Below are 18,064 nucleotides of genomic sequence, written 5' to 3' on the forward strand. Positions count from 1 at the left end.
AGGTGTATGTGGCTGGCGCCTTAGCCGGTTGAGCCATAGGCGCCGAGCCCAGTTCCCCTGATGTTAAAAGAAATATATAATAGGCCAGGAGAGTGGCTCACACCTGTAATCCTAGCACTTTGAGAGGCTGAGGCATGAGGATCCCTTGAGTTCAGGGTTCAAGACTAGCCTGAGCAAGAGTGAAACCCTGTCTAACTAAAAATAGAAAAAACTCAGCTGGATGTTGTAGGAGGTGCCTGTAGTCCCAGCTACTCAGGAAGCTCAGGTAGGAGTATCCCCTGAAACCAGGAGTGTGAGGTTGCTGTTAAGTTAGGCTGATGCCATGGCCCACTAAACCAGGTAACAGTGAGAATCAACCTCAAAAAATGAGAAGTATACCGTCTATTCACTGACTTTGCCAAACTACTCACCTACAAACCCTTCTGGGCCTACAAGCTTGAGTGCAATCCGGTCTGCAACGATAGAGGAATTCCCATGTGCAATGTTGGCAAATGGGCCGGCATGGACGAACACTGGGGTGCCCTGTAGAAACCAGGACACCATGAGTGAAGCTGCCAGTCCCACTTAAGAATAGGATATCACAGCCAAGGGTATGGAATTTAGTTGGAATCCAAACAAAAGAGACCTCCCAGAGGGAAAATATCAATACAAAGCCATCTCTTTTATTTCAATAATGCTCTACTCACAACTGTGGGAAAGAACAGAAAGGAGATGGGCAGATGGAGAAGGCCTCTGGCAGCCCAGGAGCAGTGTGCTTACTGCCGCTCTGCTCACCTCTAACGTCTGCATGAGATTAGGCTTGATGGCATCCTTCATCAGCACTGTCAACGCACCACTTACGCCCTAGGAAACAAATACACAAAGTGTCATCTCCTACCAGCCAAAAAGGAAACCTCTGAACCAACATTCAACATACTAGGTCTTTCCTTTTTGACCATCTTAGACCAATTAGTACTTTTACCTGAACTGAACCATCCTTTTTTTCCCCTAGATATACTATGAAGTTACCAGCTATTTTAAGCACGGGGAAGAGATAGAATGAAAACAACATTCACATGTAATTTCTAGAAAAACATGTAACTCTGGAAACAAGTATCTTGATCAAGCTCTGAGCTAGCTCATGTGGAAAATCCATTTTAGACTAATTTAGAGCATAGAACTGCTAACTCCTAAAGTACTAACTTATATGTAGCTTTAGTATATGAGAAGAAATGGCTACAAACCAAATTTAATATGTATTTCCCAAGGCTGAAACTGAAATATAACCCAGTAATTCAATACCAACTCTTAAACAGTCAGATCCCTCTTAAACAAGCCATCCAACTGTAGCTGAACAAACTGGTAACATAGCAAGATAAAGCAATGGTTCTCCGATGTTCTCTGCAAATTGGTATCACACACCTGTTCTTGGAAATAATGCACAGATGAAGATGTTACTCACATCACCCAGAACTTGCAGTGTGTTTCTGGATTATACCACCATACTCACTCTCAATTACTTTTTACAAGTTTCACAATTATCTTACAATTAGCAAAATCAGACTGAACCAATGGGTTAATTGTAACATTTTAAGTAGAGCATAACTTCTGTTATCAGTAACCACTATAGGACCCTAGGACAACAGACGCATGAGTCATCATCCTGGCCTGCCTGTGTACACACCAGATCTTCAGTACTGATGGGCTCCCCTTTTTTGCTGGATGCCACCACCATTTTTCCCAGTCTCTCTCTCATGTCTTCTAGAGAACTGGTGAGAGCCAGGACAGCCATGATTTCACTGGCTACAGAAATATCAAACTGGGCCTGTGGGAGGGAAAAGACAGAATAGCAAAAACTTTGTGTTCAACCAGAATCATGAAGGGATTACAAAGGGATGCTTTTCTGCATATAAGGCTTAAACAAACAGCTTAAAAAGATGGAATAACAGAATACTACTTGCTGAAACTAATTGTCTTATAGCAAAAATTTACAATGAATTATTCCAAGATCTTGAATAGTAAAATAAAAAATAATCTTTGATTATTATTTGTTTTTCTTTGAGACAGAGTCTCACTATGTTGCCCTCCATAGAGTGCTATGGTGTCACAGCTCACAGCAACCTCAAACTTTTGGGCTTAAGTGATTCTCTTGCCTCAGCCTCCAAGTAGTTGAGACTACAGGCACCCGCCACAATGCCCAGCTATTTTTTTTTATTATTGTTGTAGTTGTCATTGTTTAGCAGGCTGGGGCCGGGTTCAAACCCACCAGTTCTGGTGGCCAGTACCCTAACTGTTGAGCTATGGGCATCGAGCCACCTTTGATTATTTTTATGAGGGAACTCTCAGAATCACAGCAGACTCACAGAGACTCTCAATTAATTTTCTTCCCTTTTTCTTAGAGACAAGGTCTCACTATATTGCCTAGGCTGCACTCGAACTCCTGGGCTCAATCCTCCTGCCTTAGACTCCAGAGTAGTTGGCACTACAGGGTCATACCACCATGAAATTTTAAAAAACAAATGTTCTAGTAGAACCAATAAACTATTGTTTGATCCCTGTGAAGGAAGCTTATAATCCTGTGCTTATCATTTCCCTAACATACCAGCAAAGAACACAGGGAAACTCTCACACCGAGGAGACACACTGCAAAATAGCTACACACACACAAAATAGCCACAAACAGCAATTTTCAATTCATATGCAAGGATATTCACTTGGGACTCTCCACCTCCAGGAAAAAATACTGAGGGAAAAACACACAGGTGACACATGCGATTTATTGCAGAAGCTGTCAGGAGGGCTCAATACCACACCTACTCACTTCCATTTTAAAAGGGAGAAGGCAGAACAACGCCTGGTGGTATCAATCGTAGGGAAGAGGATGGAGGAGGACAGAAGCAGAAAGATCTAATTCACACCAACTAATTTACTTGGAAAGGAACAAATAGTTACCGTCCGTGTGTGCCCTTTCTCCGTGGGAGCCTGTCCAATTGTGATCTTCCTCAGGAATCTATCGTTGGTATCCAACACTACAGAAGGGCAAGACCCAGAACAACTTTTAGTGAAAGGACCATGAACTTGGAAGCAGTAGCAACGAGCCTAAAATAACCATTCTCTATTAATACTTTATTTCAAAAACAATGGCAAAACTAGAATATAGGTTAAAGTTAAGAAATGTAACACAAACCAAATGTACAGGAATTATTTTTAAAGCAAAGGAATATGGAGCGGCTTGGTCTTATTCCATCTAGAGAATTCTAACAATTAACTAAAAATCTGGAATCTATTTTAAAGCATGCTCCATATTACAAGAAAAACAAAGTAGCCCACATTTTTCCAAAAGCCTAAGGTTTGTGTTGTTGTTTTGTAGGATGATGATTCACTGACCTTCCACCCGCCTGAGAAACATCGAAGCCGTAACCTCACAGTGAGTACAAATGCCTTTTGAAATACACTGGGTAACAGGCCTGGTCTTTCCTTTAACACACTTAGGAGAAATAATTTCTATTCTGATAACAGAATATTTATCCAATTGCATAAACTGGGGAAATGTGGCAAAGATCAACCAGCTGACCAACTAATCAATCCTAATCCCGCCTCCCAGGACTGACCACTGCTAACATTTAAGTATATTTCCAATTTTTCTTTTTGTTTGTAATATAATAGGTAATACATTCTCTCTTTGTCCTGGGTTCCTGGCACAAAGCTCATAGAACTCCTGGAATTTCAAGGGTGATAGAAGTGTCTTGTTATTCTTAATACACACCTTTTGATCACACCTGAGCTTATAGCTTATGCTAGGATTGGTCCCCTAGGTAGCCTCAAGAGGGGCCTGGTCTCCCAAAAGATTGGATTAGAGGTTTGAAATGTTCAGTCCCACCTACCCACCAACCTCCAAGTAGGGGATTAGGAGATGGAGATGAAGTTCTATAAAAACTCTTAAACAGCAAGATTTGGTGAGCTCCCAGGGTGGTAAACACACCAAGTTGCCGGGAGAGAGATGCGTCCTATGTGTTTCTTTCATCTAGCAGCTACTGAGTTGTGTCCTTTATAATAAATCATAAACATAAGTAAAATGTCTCCCTGAGTTCTGTGAGCCATTCCAGCAAATGACTGAACCTGAGGAGGGGGTTGTAGGAACCTGCAATTTATATCCAATTGATCAGAAGCACACATGACAGCCCAGACTTCCAATCTGTATCTGAAGTCGGGGGAGTGTTGCGGGTCTGCCCATGAGGCCTGCCCCAGACATGCAGGATCAGAACTGAGTTAACTGCAGTACACCCTGTGAGCACCCACTGGGTGCCCAAGAGTTTGAGGTTGCTGTAAGCTGTGACACCACAGAACTCTACTGAGGGCGACATAGTGAGACTATCTCAAAAAAATAAAAAATAATAATAAATTGACCTTTACTGCATTCTGCATGACTAAATGAAAATGCCTCCTCAGCAGTGATATACAAGGAGGCACTGTTGGTATAAAATAAAATTCTAAGCCACACTAGTTGTACATAAAGTAATACCTGGCAGTGACACCAGGCTACTCACTTATTATACTAACATGTTAAGAATTTAAACCCTCAAGACTACCTAATTTCTTACAAGAGAACTTAACAAAATGAGATTAAAAGTGACTAGACAAGCTAGAGAATTACAGGAAAAATTGAGTCACTTATGCCAGACAAGCACTCTGAGAATAAAGGTCACACATGATTCAAGTGATTAAACATAATTTCTCTATTTCATAACACCCCAAAACTTTTTGCATAAAATGAAACTTGTAAAATGTTATTTTTGATCTATTCACGAACTTCCTTGAAACCACCCTCATTTCAATCAACATGGAATAGCCAGCAAAATCTTCAACCAATATAACCAAGGGAAATTTGATTATAGCTATGCCTTAACCATAAAAATACCAACACGCAAGCTTCTGGATGTCACGTTTTAACAAGTCTACTGGAGAGTGTGAGATGTGCAATGTAACAAGAAAAGGGGGGCTTGTATACTGTTCTGGTACCTCTTTGCCAAGTTATGGTTTCTGGATCAATATCCAATCTTGCAAATCTGCTTATCTCTTCATCTGTCAGTGTGGTAGGGTCAGTCTTTTCAATACCGAGTCTCTGAAGGGCAGGAAAATTAAAACATAAAATAAGACAAAACAAACAAGTATAAGCATATTAAAAAATATTTTTTGATGCCCTATCTTAAGATAGGATCCACTCTAGGAAATGCAAACCATCCTGATCTCAGAAGGGAAGAGTGTGAAGTGTGATCTCTTTGGCTGAACTCGGGGATTATTTCATACTGTTGACCTGGGGGAGGGTAACACTAGAAAAAATTATCTTCAAATATGTTGAGTTTACTCATAAATGAGAAATGAAGATTATTAGTGAGGATGCTACAAGTGTATCTAGATCAAGGCAGAGGTTCACATAAGCTGCCTGGAAACAGAGTTCATTGGTTTCAGAGGCTCAAACCCAGAACTGTCATCAGTTCATTGGTGGAGATGCCATTACAGGGTAAGTGTCCTTTCCAGAGCATCTTATCTGAATTACTACAGTTCTGAAGAATGTCTGGTGACATTTCACTTTGTCATGAAACAAACACATACATGTGAAGTATGCAAGTCATGCGAAGCAGAAAATGGGTGAAGGACACGAAGGGATTTCCTGTGGAGTTTTAGAAAGTCCTTGGAAACAGTTCTTATCTCACACATGTTAGCAAGAACCTCCTCTCCCTCCTGCCTTCCCAGGCCTATTCTGTCTGGGTCTGATAAAAGTGATCTCATTCTGGCATTTGCAACTTTCACACTACTCACACATATTCAAAGGCATTAAGAATGCGCTTGTCCCTCTGACCAAGCACAGAGGCCTTTCCTTAAACCTAGACCCAAATAATCATAGTGGTCTCTGAGAGTTGTAACACATATACATACACACTTCCTACTTTACCAAACCCAAATATGTTGAACCATATATACAAAGTTTTTCCAATAAGTTTTTCCTATAACTGAGAAACCAATGCAAATGAAATTTTAGAAAGGGCAGAAATATATATTAAAATCAATGTAGGGTGGCGCCTGGGGCTCAAGGAGTAGAGTGCTGGCCCCACTCACCAGGGGTGGCAGGTTCAAACCCAGTCCCAGCCAAAAACTGCAATAAATAAATAAATAAAATAAAAATAAAATCAATGTATATCACTTTTACATGCTTTTTACATAGCATCAACTACTTACTGTTCCCTGACTTCTTAATGTTCCAAAAAGCAAAAAAAACCTTTTATTATTTTCCTTCTTACAGAATCTAGAAATTTTACGTATTTCTAGGTCACATCCTGAAATGGAAAATGCTTACAAAATGTATTGCGCTTTTCTTCTAATTCATGGTAGCTGGGAGCAGGCCCACAAACCCTACTCTTCCCATAGTTCCTTTCCTGTATCATAAAGACCTGCTTTGTTTTTAGTTTTTTGTTTTTTTGAGACAGAGTTTCACTTTGTTGCCCTCGGTAGAGTGCGGTGGCATCACAGCTCACAGCAACCTCCAGCTCTTGGGCTTTAGCGATTCTCTTGTGTCAGCCTCCCAAGTAGCTGGGACTACCAGTGCCTGCCACAGTGCCCAGCTATATATTTTTTTTAGAGACAGGGTCTCACTCTTGCTCAGGCTGGTCTTGAATTCATGAGCTCAAGCAATCCATCCGCCTTGGCCTCCCAGAGTGCTAGGATTACAGGTGTGAGTTACCGAGCCTGCCATGAGGCCTATTTTGAACTTCAGATGTGTTTCTAGAGCTTGTTACTCCCAGGCTTGTCTTTTTGTTTTTTTAAGAGACAGAGTCTCACTTTATTGCCCTTGGTAGAGTGCCGTAGCGTCACAGCTCACAGCAACCTCCAGCTCTTGGGTTTAAGCAATTCTCTTGCCTCAGCCTCCGAGTAGCTGGGATTATAGGTGCCCACCACAACACTCGGCTATTTTTTGTTGCAGTTTAGCCGGGGTGGGGTTTGAAGCTGCCACCCTTGGTATATGGAGCCGGTGCCCAACCCAATGAGCCACAGAAACCACCCAGACTTGTCAAATAGTTCTGCAAACCTAGAATAAGATACTGTTTATACAAGCCAGCAAAATCCTTAGGTTGCTATGCTAAGAATCTGCTGTTGATGACCTGTTCTTGCCTGAGCATCACCAGGCAGGTTGTAATAACGCAGTGTGACAGAGGATGCCTGGGACACTGGAACAGGAGTATAAGTTCCAGTTCTAACCCTGCAGGGGGTCCTAAGGTTGGGTGAATCTCTTTTTTTTTAAGATACAGAGTCTTACTTTATCGCCCTCGGTAGAGTGCCGTGGCGTCATAGCCCACAGCAACCTCCAACTCCTATGCTCAGGCAATTCCCCTGCTTCAACCTCCCAAGTAGCTGGGATATAGGTGCCCGTCACAACCCTATTTCTTATTGTAGTTTGTCTGGGGCCAGTTCAAATCCGCCACCCTTGGTATATGGGCCCTACCCTCTGAGCCACAGGTGCTGCCCAATGGGTGAATCTCTTGACTAAGAATCCTAGAGGGTTGTTTTTTTTTTTTTTAAAGACAGAATCTCACTCTGCCCCCTGTGTAGAGTGCTGTTACATTACAGCTCACAGCAACCTCAAACTCTTGGGCTCCAGCGATCCTTTCACCTCAACCTCTCAAGTAGCTGGAACTACAGGCATCTGCCACAATGCCTAGCTAGTTTTTCTATTTTTAGAGACAGGGTCTTGCTCTTGCTTAGGCTGGTCTTGAACTCCTCAGCTCCAGCAATATACCTATCTCAGCCTCCCAGAGTGCTAGGATTACAGATGTGAGCCATTGTACCCCAGGAAGCTAGAGTTTTTTAAAGGATTATTTATTTTGTTTTTCTTTTTCTTTTTTTTTTTTTTTTGAGACAGAGCCTCAAGCTGTCCCCCTGGGTAGAGTGCCGTGGCATTACAGCTCACAGCAACCTCCAACTCCTGGGCTCAAGCGAGTCTCTTGCCTCTGCCTCCCAAGTAGCTGGGACCACAGGCGCCCGCCACAACGCCCGGCTATTTTTTGGTTGCAGCCGTCATTGTTGTTTGGCGGGTCCAGGCTGGGGATTCGAACCCGCCACCTTAGGTGTACGTGGCTGGCGCCTTAGCCGGTTGAGCTATAGGCGCCGAGCCTAAAGGATTATTTAGTCCAGCCCCTCCCCTACATAACGTTCCCTTAGCAAAGGTAATAGTAGAAGTTGCCAGACAGGGCAAGGTGGCTCACACTTGTGATCCCAGCACTCTGGGAGGGCAAAGCTGGTGGATTCCTTGAGGTCAAGCCTTTGAGACCAGCCTGAAGAAGAGAGACCCCATCTCTACTAAAAATAGAAAAACTAGATGGGTGTTGTAGCTGGCTGTAGTCCCAGCTACTGGGCAGGCTGAGGCAGGAGGATCTCTTGAGCCTTAGAGATTGAAGTTGTTCTGAGCTACGACACCAGAGTACTCTACCCAGGTGACTCCATGGTACCTTGCTGCCCTGCAGAACACACCACTATGTAACAAAGAGGAACAGCTGATTTAGCATTTACACAGGATTTGGGGTGAGGGGGGTGAAAACAAAATAAAGTCACGAACATCAAACTGCTTAATAGTTCCCACTGGTCCACAAAAAATACATATATATAAGTAGGGACAACTATAAAGTAGAGTAAAATATGTCAACGGAATGCATCCGGGTCAAGGGAAGCTCTGTGTATATTCTTTTAGCATCAAAACATAAAATCGCAAAAAATTAAAAACAGAGTAGAACATTGTTGTTCAATAAACGGCACATACCATTTATTGAATGCTTATATGTGCCATGTTGTCTAAAAGAACATAGATATAAAATTTCTTTCCTTATTCAGTAAAGTCATACATAAGTTTATTTTTGAACTTTTTTTTATTTTTGAGACAGAGCCTCAAGCTGTCCCCCTTGGTAGAATGCCCTGGCATCACAGCTCACAGCAACCTCCAACTCCTGGGCTCAAGCGAGTCTCCTGCCTCAGCCTCCTAAGTAGCTGGGACCACAGGTGCCCACCACAACACCCGGCTATTTTTTGGTTGCAGCTGTCATTGTTGTTTGGTGATTCGAACCTGCCACCTTGGGTGTACGTGGCTGGCGTCTTAGCCATTTGAGCCACAGGCACCAAGCCTCTGAATTTTATTTTTAAAGCTCCCTTGTGGCTCAGCACCTGTAGCACAGTGGTTATGGCACCAGCCACATGCACCAAAGCTGGTGGGTTCGAACCTAGCCCAGGCCTGCTAAATAACAATGATAAGTGCAACCAAAAAAAAAAATAATAATAAATCTGTTCACCAATTTAAAAAAATAATAAAAAATAAAGCTCCCTTGTGCTATGACTTTACAGTCATACCCTTCTTTGACACATGACCCTTGGCACCCACTGATGTGTTCTCCATCACCATAGTCTCACCATACTGAGAATGTCATATAAATGGAAGCACGCTGAATGCTGCCTTTTGAGACTAGTTTCTTTCATTTAGCTTAATGCCTTTGAAATTTATCCAATAAATAGCTCATTTCTTTGTACTATATGGATGTACCATATACTGTTTATCCATTCACAATTCCCAGTTTGGGGAGATTATTAACAGAGTTGCTAAAAGCATTCATGTACAGGCTTTTGTGTAGATACAAGTTTTCATTTCTCTTGGGTAAATATCTAGGTGTGGAATTTCTGGATCAGGAGGTGTAGTATATACTTAATGACTTTATACCTGCTGTAGACATTCAAATAAAACATAGAAATCACCACTCTTTTAACTGTTTAACAGAAACCTTTATCTATGCAGGGCAAGGCAAGTATTTTCACCCTCATTTTATGGATAAGCAAACTGAGAGGGAAGTCGTTTGACAAACTTGCTGAAGGTTCCAATGATCCGAATCCCAGAAGCTGCTGAGCTGCCATGATGGCACCATGACTCTTATCCACATTACAAAGGAAATGCCATTTTTCTTCTCAGCTGCAGGCAGGCTGTCAGTGCTCTATTGATCCCAGGCCTAGATGCTTCCAATTTATAAATAAATGAGGAATAACATCTGCCACCAACCCTTGCTATGTATGTCATGACCTTGAGAAATATGATGACTGACGTAACTTGATCCCAAATAGGCTACTCTAAGGAGCCCTTGGCTTCCTAAACAATGACCAAATTTCACACAACATAAAAAATGAAGAATACTTACCCTTAACCTTCGGATTTGAATATCGGAGAACTTCCTCACTCCATTTACTGATGGCACCAAACGATTAAAGAGAGCCTTAAAGGAAAGGAGGAAAGGGCTTTTGAATGAGAGCAACCCCACTGCCTTGCTACCTGCACCCTCAGCACCCAACAGGCCAACTCTAATTTGGATGCTTCAGCTCTTTCAAAAGGATTCTTGGGGTTCATGGGACTTGGCACCCTACCTTGTCAGTTTGAGTCAGTTCATGGAAAATTCGGGCATCGATGGCTGCAGCAACGAGGTTGTTAGCTGCAGTGATGGCGTGGATGTCACCGGTGAGATGGAGATTAAACTATAAAAGAACCGAAGTCACACTGGTTTCCCAGCAGCTCTTAATCTTTTCCACTTTCATTTTATTACAACCAAATCTCTCTATTTTACAGCCAATGAAATATTGATGCCAGCTGGGCTAGTGGACAAACACCCAATACAAGGAGCTCCTGAAATCATAAATAACTGACCATCTGTCCTCAGAAGCAACTTCTTGCACACTCACAATGTATATTTCTCCCTAAATGACATGTTCAGAGACCACAAATGCCACACCACTGGGATCAACAGCAACACTGGAATGCTGTTACACACCCATATCCTGTAAGCAGTGAACAAGGGGTACATGGCACAGCGCCATCTCTATGTATACACATTGTTCCCACTTCTGTAGTTAGTACACTACGTTCACTGGGTGTCAGTGCCTCCCAATACCCTGCTCCAACTGATCATTCGCATCAAATGGTTATCTCCACTAAAAGCCAGACTTTGAAGCCAAGCTGTCACGAGTCTGCACATTGAGATGTTTTCCCTTTATACCAATGGTTCTCAACCTTCCTAATCCTGCGACCCTTTAATACAGTTCCTGTGGGTCGCAACCCACAGGTTGAGAACCGCTGCCTTACACGCTGCTTCTATTGAGAAACAAGTCTTTTGTCCACTAAGAGCTTTATAGAAAAGGTTAGCCTCTGGAGGGTCTGATTCAGCCAAATCCTGGAATACTTTACCTCTTCCATAGGAACAACCTGGGAGTAGCCACCTCCTGCAGCACCACCTACGGGTCAACGGAGGGGGGATCATGGTAAGTAAACACCTCCACAACTTAGAATCCAACAAAAAGCAAATCGATTTTTATAAAACTACTAAGCATATTATTTACTTTTTATGATTATTTGGACAGTTTTGATTAGGGGCTTTTCTAATGTTTAATAGTCTCTCAATTGAAATCTAAGTGTAAATGACAAAACCATGAACACACACATGCCTACTCATTATCTATAGAAACAGGTTATTTGTTAAGAGACCTAGCTGACAGTTAAATAAAGGCAAACCACTCAATTCCCTGCTCTCACGAAGCTACTCTGCCTTTTAAAAAAGATATATTTAAAATACATCCAACACAGAAACTACAAATCTTCCAATAGGAAACATAAAACAGCCAAATTCCTGCCGGCACATTTGGAGTATTCCTTACCCAAAATGCCTGGGACAGAAACGTTTTTGGTCTGCAGATTTTAGACCATTTGCAGTGTGCTGGTTGAGCATCACAAATCCAGAATCCAAACTCTGAAATGTTCCAGTGAGCACTTCCTTTCAGCATCACACTGGCACTCAAGTTTCAGATTTTGGAGCATCTTGGATTTCAGATTTCTGGATTTGGGATGTTCAACTTGTATTACTCAAAAGCCAGTCAAAATGTCAGTGAAATATATATAAATTTGAGATACTGATTTTGGTTTTGTGAGGCAGAGAGACTGCGCAATGAGGCAATTTGCAATAAGGGCAAGAGGAGAATAATGGGTTTAATAAGCAGAGCAAAGATAGGTCGTTAAGACTGGCTCAAAAACAGAAGCGAGTTGGCACACTTATAAAATAGGCAGAAGGTTGAAGGTGTAACCTGCGTCGACATCTGCAGTAATTACTAGGATAAGCAGAATGTGATTCCCTGTCATAAAGCAGAGAAAGCTAACTCTAAGACCTATTATAATTAATAAAAATAATTTTAATTAAGAGAACATGTTTGCAGTTCTGCAGCAATCAGAAGCTGAAGATAAAGTATGATTACTGATGTCATGTTTTCAACCAATCAGAAAAAAACACTGTTAATGGTAGTGGTTTAGAGCTTAAAATAGACACTGGGGTGGGAGGTGCCTGGTAGGTCATAATGGTGCCTTTGAGCAAATCACCTGGGAAGCTCCAGTTACTGCTGTTGTAAATGTTGATAATACTATTTCACATTGAAGGATAAAACAGTGTGTGTAAACTGTTTACCCAACACAAAGCGAATACCATACTCAATAAGGGTTATTCCCCACAGGTGAAACATCTGTGGGGTTTGTCTTTGTCCCCAGAGTGTCAGCATGATGATTAGTAGCTATGATAACTCTCACTGGTACTACGAGAGTCAACTATTAGGATCAAATAAAAGCACCTCCAGCGACACATTACCCATCCCTGAGAACCCTTGTGCAGTGTCAAACAGTGACAGCAGGAGTTGGGGATCCAATGAGCACCAGAGGTGTGAGGAGGACATTCCTGGTGTCTAATGAGTTAAAGACCCCCGAAGCATTCATGGAACATGTGGGTCTGGGAGGACTGAAGGAGAGGGAGGTGTCCTCAGGCCACTCAGGTATGGACACACTACTACCTTTTATTCCAAAGGTGGGGCCCTGAGAAGGCTGTCGCACACACGCAAAGACATTCTGGAAAAGATGGGCGCCCAGGGCTTCCACCAGCCCAATTGTGGTTGTGCTTTTCCCTTCTCCCAGGGGCGTTGGGGTTATTCTTCAAGACAAAAGCAAAAAAGGAGATTTAATTACAAAATTAAGTTTATCTTAGTCACTAAGTCATACCTAGAAGATGTAGAGAATGGCTCTTAATCTAATAAGAAGACACACAAAAACCCTGAAAGAGATTTTCTAAGAGTCTAGATATAATTTCCAAAAACCTTTAAAAAAAGGACTGCTGGGCAGCGCCTGTGGCTCAGTGGGTAGGGCGCCAGCCCCATATACCGAGGGTGGCGGGTTCAAACCTGGCCCTGCCAAACTGCAACAAAAAAAATAGCTGGGTCCCAGCTACTTGGGAGGCTGACTTGGGAGGCTGAAGCAAGAGAATCACTTAAGCCCAGGAGTCGGAAGTTGCTGTGAGCTGTGTGATGCTGCCATGGCACTCTACCGTGGGGGATAAAGTGAGACTCTGTTTCTTAAAAAAAAAAAAGAATGCTATACTTTAAATTTTGCTGTAAGGAGCAAGTGTACTTTACCTTATAGACAGACATTACTATAATTTTAATTTTTCAAATTATAGTCTCAAAAAAATTGCTGTTATGGCTGGGCATGGTGGCTCACGCCTGTAATCCTAGCATTCTAGGAGGTAGAGGAGGATGGATTGCCTGAACTCAGGAGTTTAGAGACCAATCCAAGCAAGAGCCAGACCCTGACTCCACAAAAAATAAAAAAACTAGCTGGGTGTTAATGCAGGCACCTGTAGTCCCAGCTACTTGGGAGGCTGAGGCAGGAGGATCACTTGAGCCCAGAAATGTGACATTGCTGTAAGCTAAGCTGATGCCATGGCCCTCTAGACTGGGCAACAAACTGAGACACTGTCTCAAGAGAAAGAAGAAAAAAAAAGCCATTATACGTGTAACTAAGCCCAGAGATAAAAATAAATACTTAGTAAATCTACTGAATTAATGAATTTTGAGTTAACCAGAAAAACAGTGATTTCATCTATAGACCAGGTTTTAAGACTAAACTGTACCGCCTACTAAATGGATAAACCTGATCAATTTTCTCATCTCTGAATGATTATACCTACTTCACAGCATCGCAGTAAGGATCAAATTAGATAAAACATGTGTGAAAATGCTAAAATCAAATTAAAGGCATCTCTGAATAAATGTGCTAAGTGCATGCACAATGCCTTATAATAATCAGAATTAATATTACAATTCAGTTGGCAAATGAGTGAAACCATACCCAGTCACCACCACGTATTTCCCATCCGGCTGGTGTTTCAGGCGTTCTAGTGCTGACAGCAGAACTTTGGCCTTTGTCTCACCATACAATTCCACCTCTTCAGACAACAGCCCAATTTCTCGAGCCAGCTTACCAATGGGCTTTGGTTTGCAAGATCGTGATATCTCAATATCACTTTAAAAACACAGAAAATAGGCATCAATCTTTATTTATTGAACTTAATTAATTCCCCACTAATAACGACACCACACCCTCACCCAACCACTGATGGTGCTTTCAGAAGGAACACACATGTATCTGTATCATCCGTCAGCTAAAAACCAACAATGCACAATGTTTTAAATCAGCAAAATCTTATTATTACCTTGGAACAGGTGTCCTGAGGTCAAGTTTGTTGTACTGAATCCTCCACTTTCCCGGTCTAAATTTCTCTAGGGAACGCATTGCACTCTCTACTGTGCTCTAAACAAAATGTCATAAATGGAACTTAGAAGAGTTGGTTACTTTAAATTCCCTCTTTCAAACCCTAGGTCATTCCAGTTTGATCACAAGATAGGATCTGCCCGGTGAACCCACTGTTAACATGCATTATTACCAGCATGAGTCTGCAGGCACGAGAACTGCACTGGGGCTGCTTGCCTGGCCCGTATCAGCTGGTGTGCCTTATAAAGGGCAAGCAAACCAAAACAGACCTAGCCGAGACAGTGTCTGTGGACTTTTTTTTTTTTTTTTGAAGTTATTATATTCCCAGGAGAATTAGAATTGCTCCTCCCCTACTTTTCTCTATGAATGTGACCAATACTATGCCCTGGTCTTTCACTCCCTTTCTTTCTTCAACAAATTCACACCTAAACTTAACTTAATGACATTTCTCCTTGGGGAGAGAAAAGCAGTGAAATTCTAGCAGAATTCATAGTTCACAGAACTATTACACAAACGTTTATTCACAGGGGGGTACCTGCATCAGCATCGCAACCGTCATGGGCCCCACGCCGCCAGGAACGGGAGTGATGAAGCCTGCCCTCTCTCTGGCCTCGCTGTAAGCCACATCGCCCACAACCCTTTTCCCATTTGGTTTTGTATCATCTGGTCAAGAAGAAAAAGTTCAAAGCCAAGTCTCAGTTGCAATCCTGGTGATCAACTATGACAGTTTGTTCCAAAAACCCAGTAGAATTTAGGGAGTGTTGGGACCATCAGGCTATCGTGCCTACTTCACTTAAAAGCTATGGGCAAGGGTTCGGCGTCTGTAGTTCAGTGGCTAGGGCACCAGCCACGGCCCAGAGCTGCCAAACAATGACAACTACAACAAAAAAAACAGCCAGACATTGTGGCGGGCGCCTGTCATCCCAGCTACTACTTGGGAGGCTGAAGCAAGATAACTGCTGAAGCCTAAGAGTTTGAGTTTGCTGTGAGCTACGATGCCAAGATTTGGAGGTAAGGTCAGCAAGGACCTGGTGACTGATCAGATGTCAGGGCTGGGTGACTTTGGGGGGGGTCCCACTTTGGGTTATTGAAAGTCTGGAGAAGGTGCCATTCTTTGAAATCTTGAACATGAAAGGCAGAACAATTTTGTCAGAAAATGATGAGCATAGACCTGGCTGTGCAGGGAGTAAGGAGTCTGGTGGGACAGTATACTGCATGATAGCAGGGGATGTGTTGTCATTGTTTGGCAGGCGCTCTAGCCACTGAGCTACAGGCGCCGAACTCTACCAAGGGTGACAAAGCGAGACTCTGTCTCAAAAAAAAAAAAACAAAAAACCCATGGGTGAGGATGGCAAGTTTGTCCCAATCTTGCCTAGGGACAAAATTATTTTACCTGCAAAAATGCACAAGATGCTAAAGTGGTTTTTCAGAAACTAGAGAATCCTTTCATAATCCCTCAGGTGGCAAATAAAACTGTTTTTTTGTTCTTAAAACCAGCTCTTCAGCATATAATAAGCACCTTTTAAAATGTTAATTTGCCCAGGCCCACAAAGGAATTTTTTGTGTGCACAAAGCTCTGACTATGTCACAGCTGCCAGAGACGTTTCTACAGCAACTGCCAGCATTTTACAAGCTCCATGTGTGAGCTGGAGGAACAATTCAACATCCAATTCCAAAGAGGAGCAGCTACTTAAATGCACCCTAAAAGCAAAGAATGTAATTACGCTCCCCTTGAAAGGATGCAAGAACAACTACAAATCTTACCAGCAAAGAACAGCTATTCAAGAGAACAAAACCCAATGATGCATCATTGCATCATTGAACAAAGAACATCCTACACTTGGCCACAGTGCACTCCCAGGAGAGGCTGTGGGACAGGCCTAGCCTGGAAGCAATAAGGCTCCCAAGGCAGAAGCTGGTAGACTCCACCACATCACTACTTTTCTCTGATGGCTCTCCACAACTCAGAGAAGACGCTTGGGGGTGGGAGGGAGTCAGAAGCCAGAAATAAGAGCTCAGTGCTGCTAGTTCCTCAATTCCTGTGGGCTCCATATTCAGCTGAAGTCCCAAAAATGCAAAGAAGGATTAACACTGTCTATCTCACAAGCTTGCTGAGAAGCAGATGAAAAAGCATGCATGTTCTTGAACTTGAAAAAGCAATCTCCAAATACAAGAGTTTCTTTTCCATCTTACTTAGAGCCGTCAGGTATTTTTTGTATGTACTAGAAGGACCTGGTGAACACAACTTGGTGGGATAATTTCAGTTGCTAAGAGATTATGAAGCAGCAAACGATGGCAGAACATTTCCCCTCCTAACCCCTAACATTGTTTCAAAATGCCAAGGAAACAAAGTTAAGGGTTTGCCCTTTGTGCAGGTCTCAATGGTCTAACACCAAAGTAGTCTTAAAATTACCCCTTGCATCTTTCTGTGTTTTCCTTTCTCCCCCTTAGAGATACACATCAGTCACTAGACAACTGAACGCTGCACTGGCTGAACTCAGTTTTGCTCTCAGGCCAGATGCTCTCAGGACTGACATGCCTGCCCACTGAGAGCATCTAGTATTCATGGACAGGGTGGAGGGTGGAGAAAGCAACCATTGCTCAACTGAAGGATATGGTTTCGGTAACCAGCAAACAATTTTTGGTCATATACCCCCAACCCTAGAATTTCTCTTCTGTTAGGAAATTACATGTACAAAATTCAACTTAAGATCCACCTGAACCTTGACTCCTTCACACTTAATTTGGGGACCACTAATAACAGAGGCCAGTACGGAGGCCACTCTACTGGAGGGGTAGAGACTGAACTGGGGTACAGTAAGGAATCCATTCTCTCTTTTTAACCCTTCTTCTTCTTCTTTTGGTCATCCTGGGTAGAGTGCTATAGCATTATAGCTCACATCAACCTCAAACTTAGGCTTAAGCGATCCTCTTGCCTCAGCCTCCTGACTAGCTGGGACTACAGGTGCCCACCAGTGTTAGAGAGAGGGTCTCCCTCTGGCTCAGGCTGGTTTTGAACTCCTGAGCTCAAGCAATCCATCAGCCTTGGCCTCCCAGAGTGTTAAGATTACAGGCGTGAGCCTCCACACCTCGCTTCCTTTTGTAAGCCAAGCAGGAAGAATATTTTTACATTCTCTGGCCAATACTTTCTGCTCTCCCCAAAAACCTTAAAAAAATATTCTTTTGGGGGCAGCGCCTATGGCTCAGTGGGTAGGACACCAGCCCCATATACCAAGGGTTTAAATCTGGCCCCAGCCAAACTGCAACAGGGAAACAGCTGGGTGTCGTGGTGGTCGCCTGTGGTCCCAGTTACTCAGAAGGCTGAGGCAAGAGAATCGCCTAAGCCCAGGAATTGGAGGTTGCTGTGAGCTGTGTGTCACCATGGCACTCTACCTAGGGTGATAGATTGAGACTCTGTCTCTACCAAAAAAA

The 18,064-nt window shown here is 42.7% G+C and overlaps 1 protein-coding gene across 2 annotated transcripts in view; it reads right to left on the reverse strand.

The window, feature by feature from the left end:
- MTHFD1 (methylenetetrahydrofolate dehydrogenase, cyclohydrolase and formyltetrahydrofolate synthetase 1) overlaps positions 1 to 18,064 on the reverse strand; it is a 73,726-nt gene that overhangs the window by 20,591 nt on the left and 35,071 nt on the right. For both annotated transcript variants that reach the window (XM_003797401.3, XM_012809873.2), the window contains exons 9-20: positions 15,168 to 15,295; positions 14,574 to 14,671; positions 14,210 to 14,383; positions 12,880 to 13,016; positions 11,240 to 11,286; positions 10,426 to 10,533; positions 10,203 to 10,277; positions 4,999 to 5,101; positions 2,932 to 3,008; positions 1,664 to 1,804; positions 775 to 843; positions 411 to 522 (exon numbers count right to left, since the gene is read on the reverse strand). In XM_003797401.3, coding sequence (XP_003797449.1) covers positions 411 to 522; positions 775 to 843; positions 1,664 to 1,804; positions 2,932 to 3,008; positions 4,999 to 5,101; positions 10,203 to 10,277; positions 10,426 to 10,533; positions 11,240 to 11,286; positions 12,880 to 13,016; positions 14,210 to 14,383; positions 14,574 to 14,671; positions 15,168 to 15,295 — 1,269 coding nt within the window. The remainder of the gene's footprint in view (positions 1 to 410; positions 523 to 774; positions 844 to 1,663; positions 1,805 to 2,931; positions 3,009 to 4,998; positions 5,102 to 10,202; positions 10,278 to 10,425; positions 10,534 to 11,239; positions 11,287 to 12,879; positions 13,017 to 14,209; positions 14,384 to 14,573; positions 14,672 to 15,167; positions 15,296 to 18,064) is intronic.

Source organism: Otolemur garnettii, unplaced genomic scaffold (assembly GCF_000181295.1).
Source record: "Otolemur garnettii isolate 467f Iridium unplaced genomic scaffold, OtoGar3 scaffold00115, whole genome shotgun sequence".
Lineage (NCBI taxonomy): Eukaryota > Metazoa > Chordata > Mammalia > Primates > Galagidae > Otolemur > Otolemur garnettii.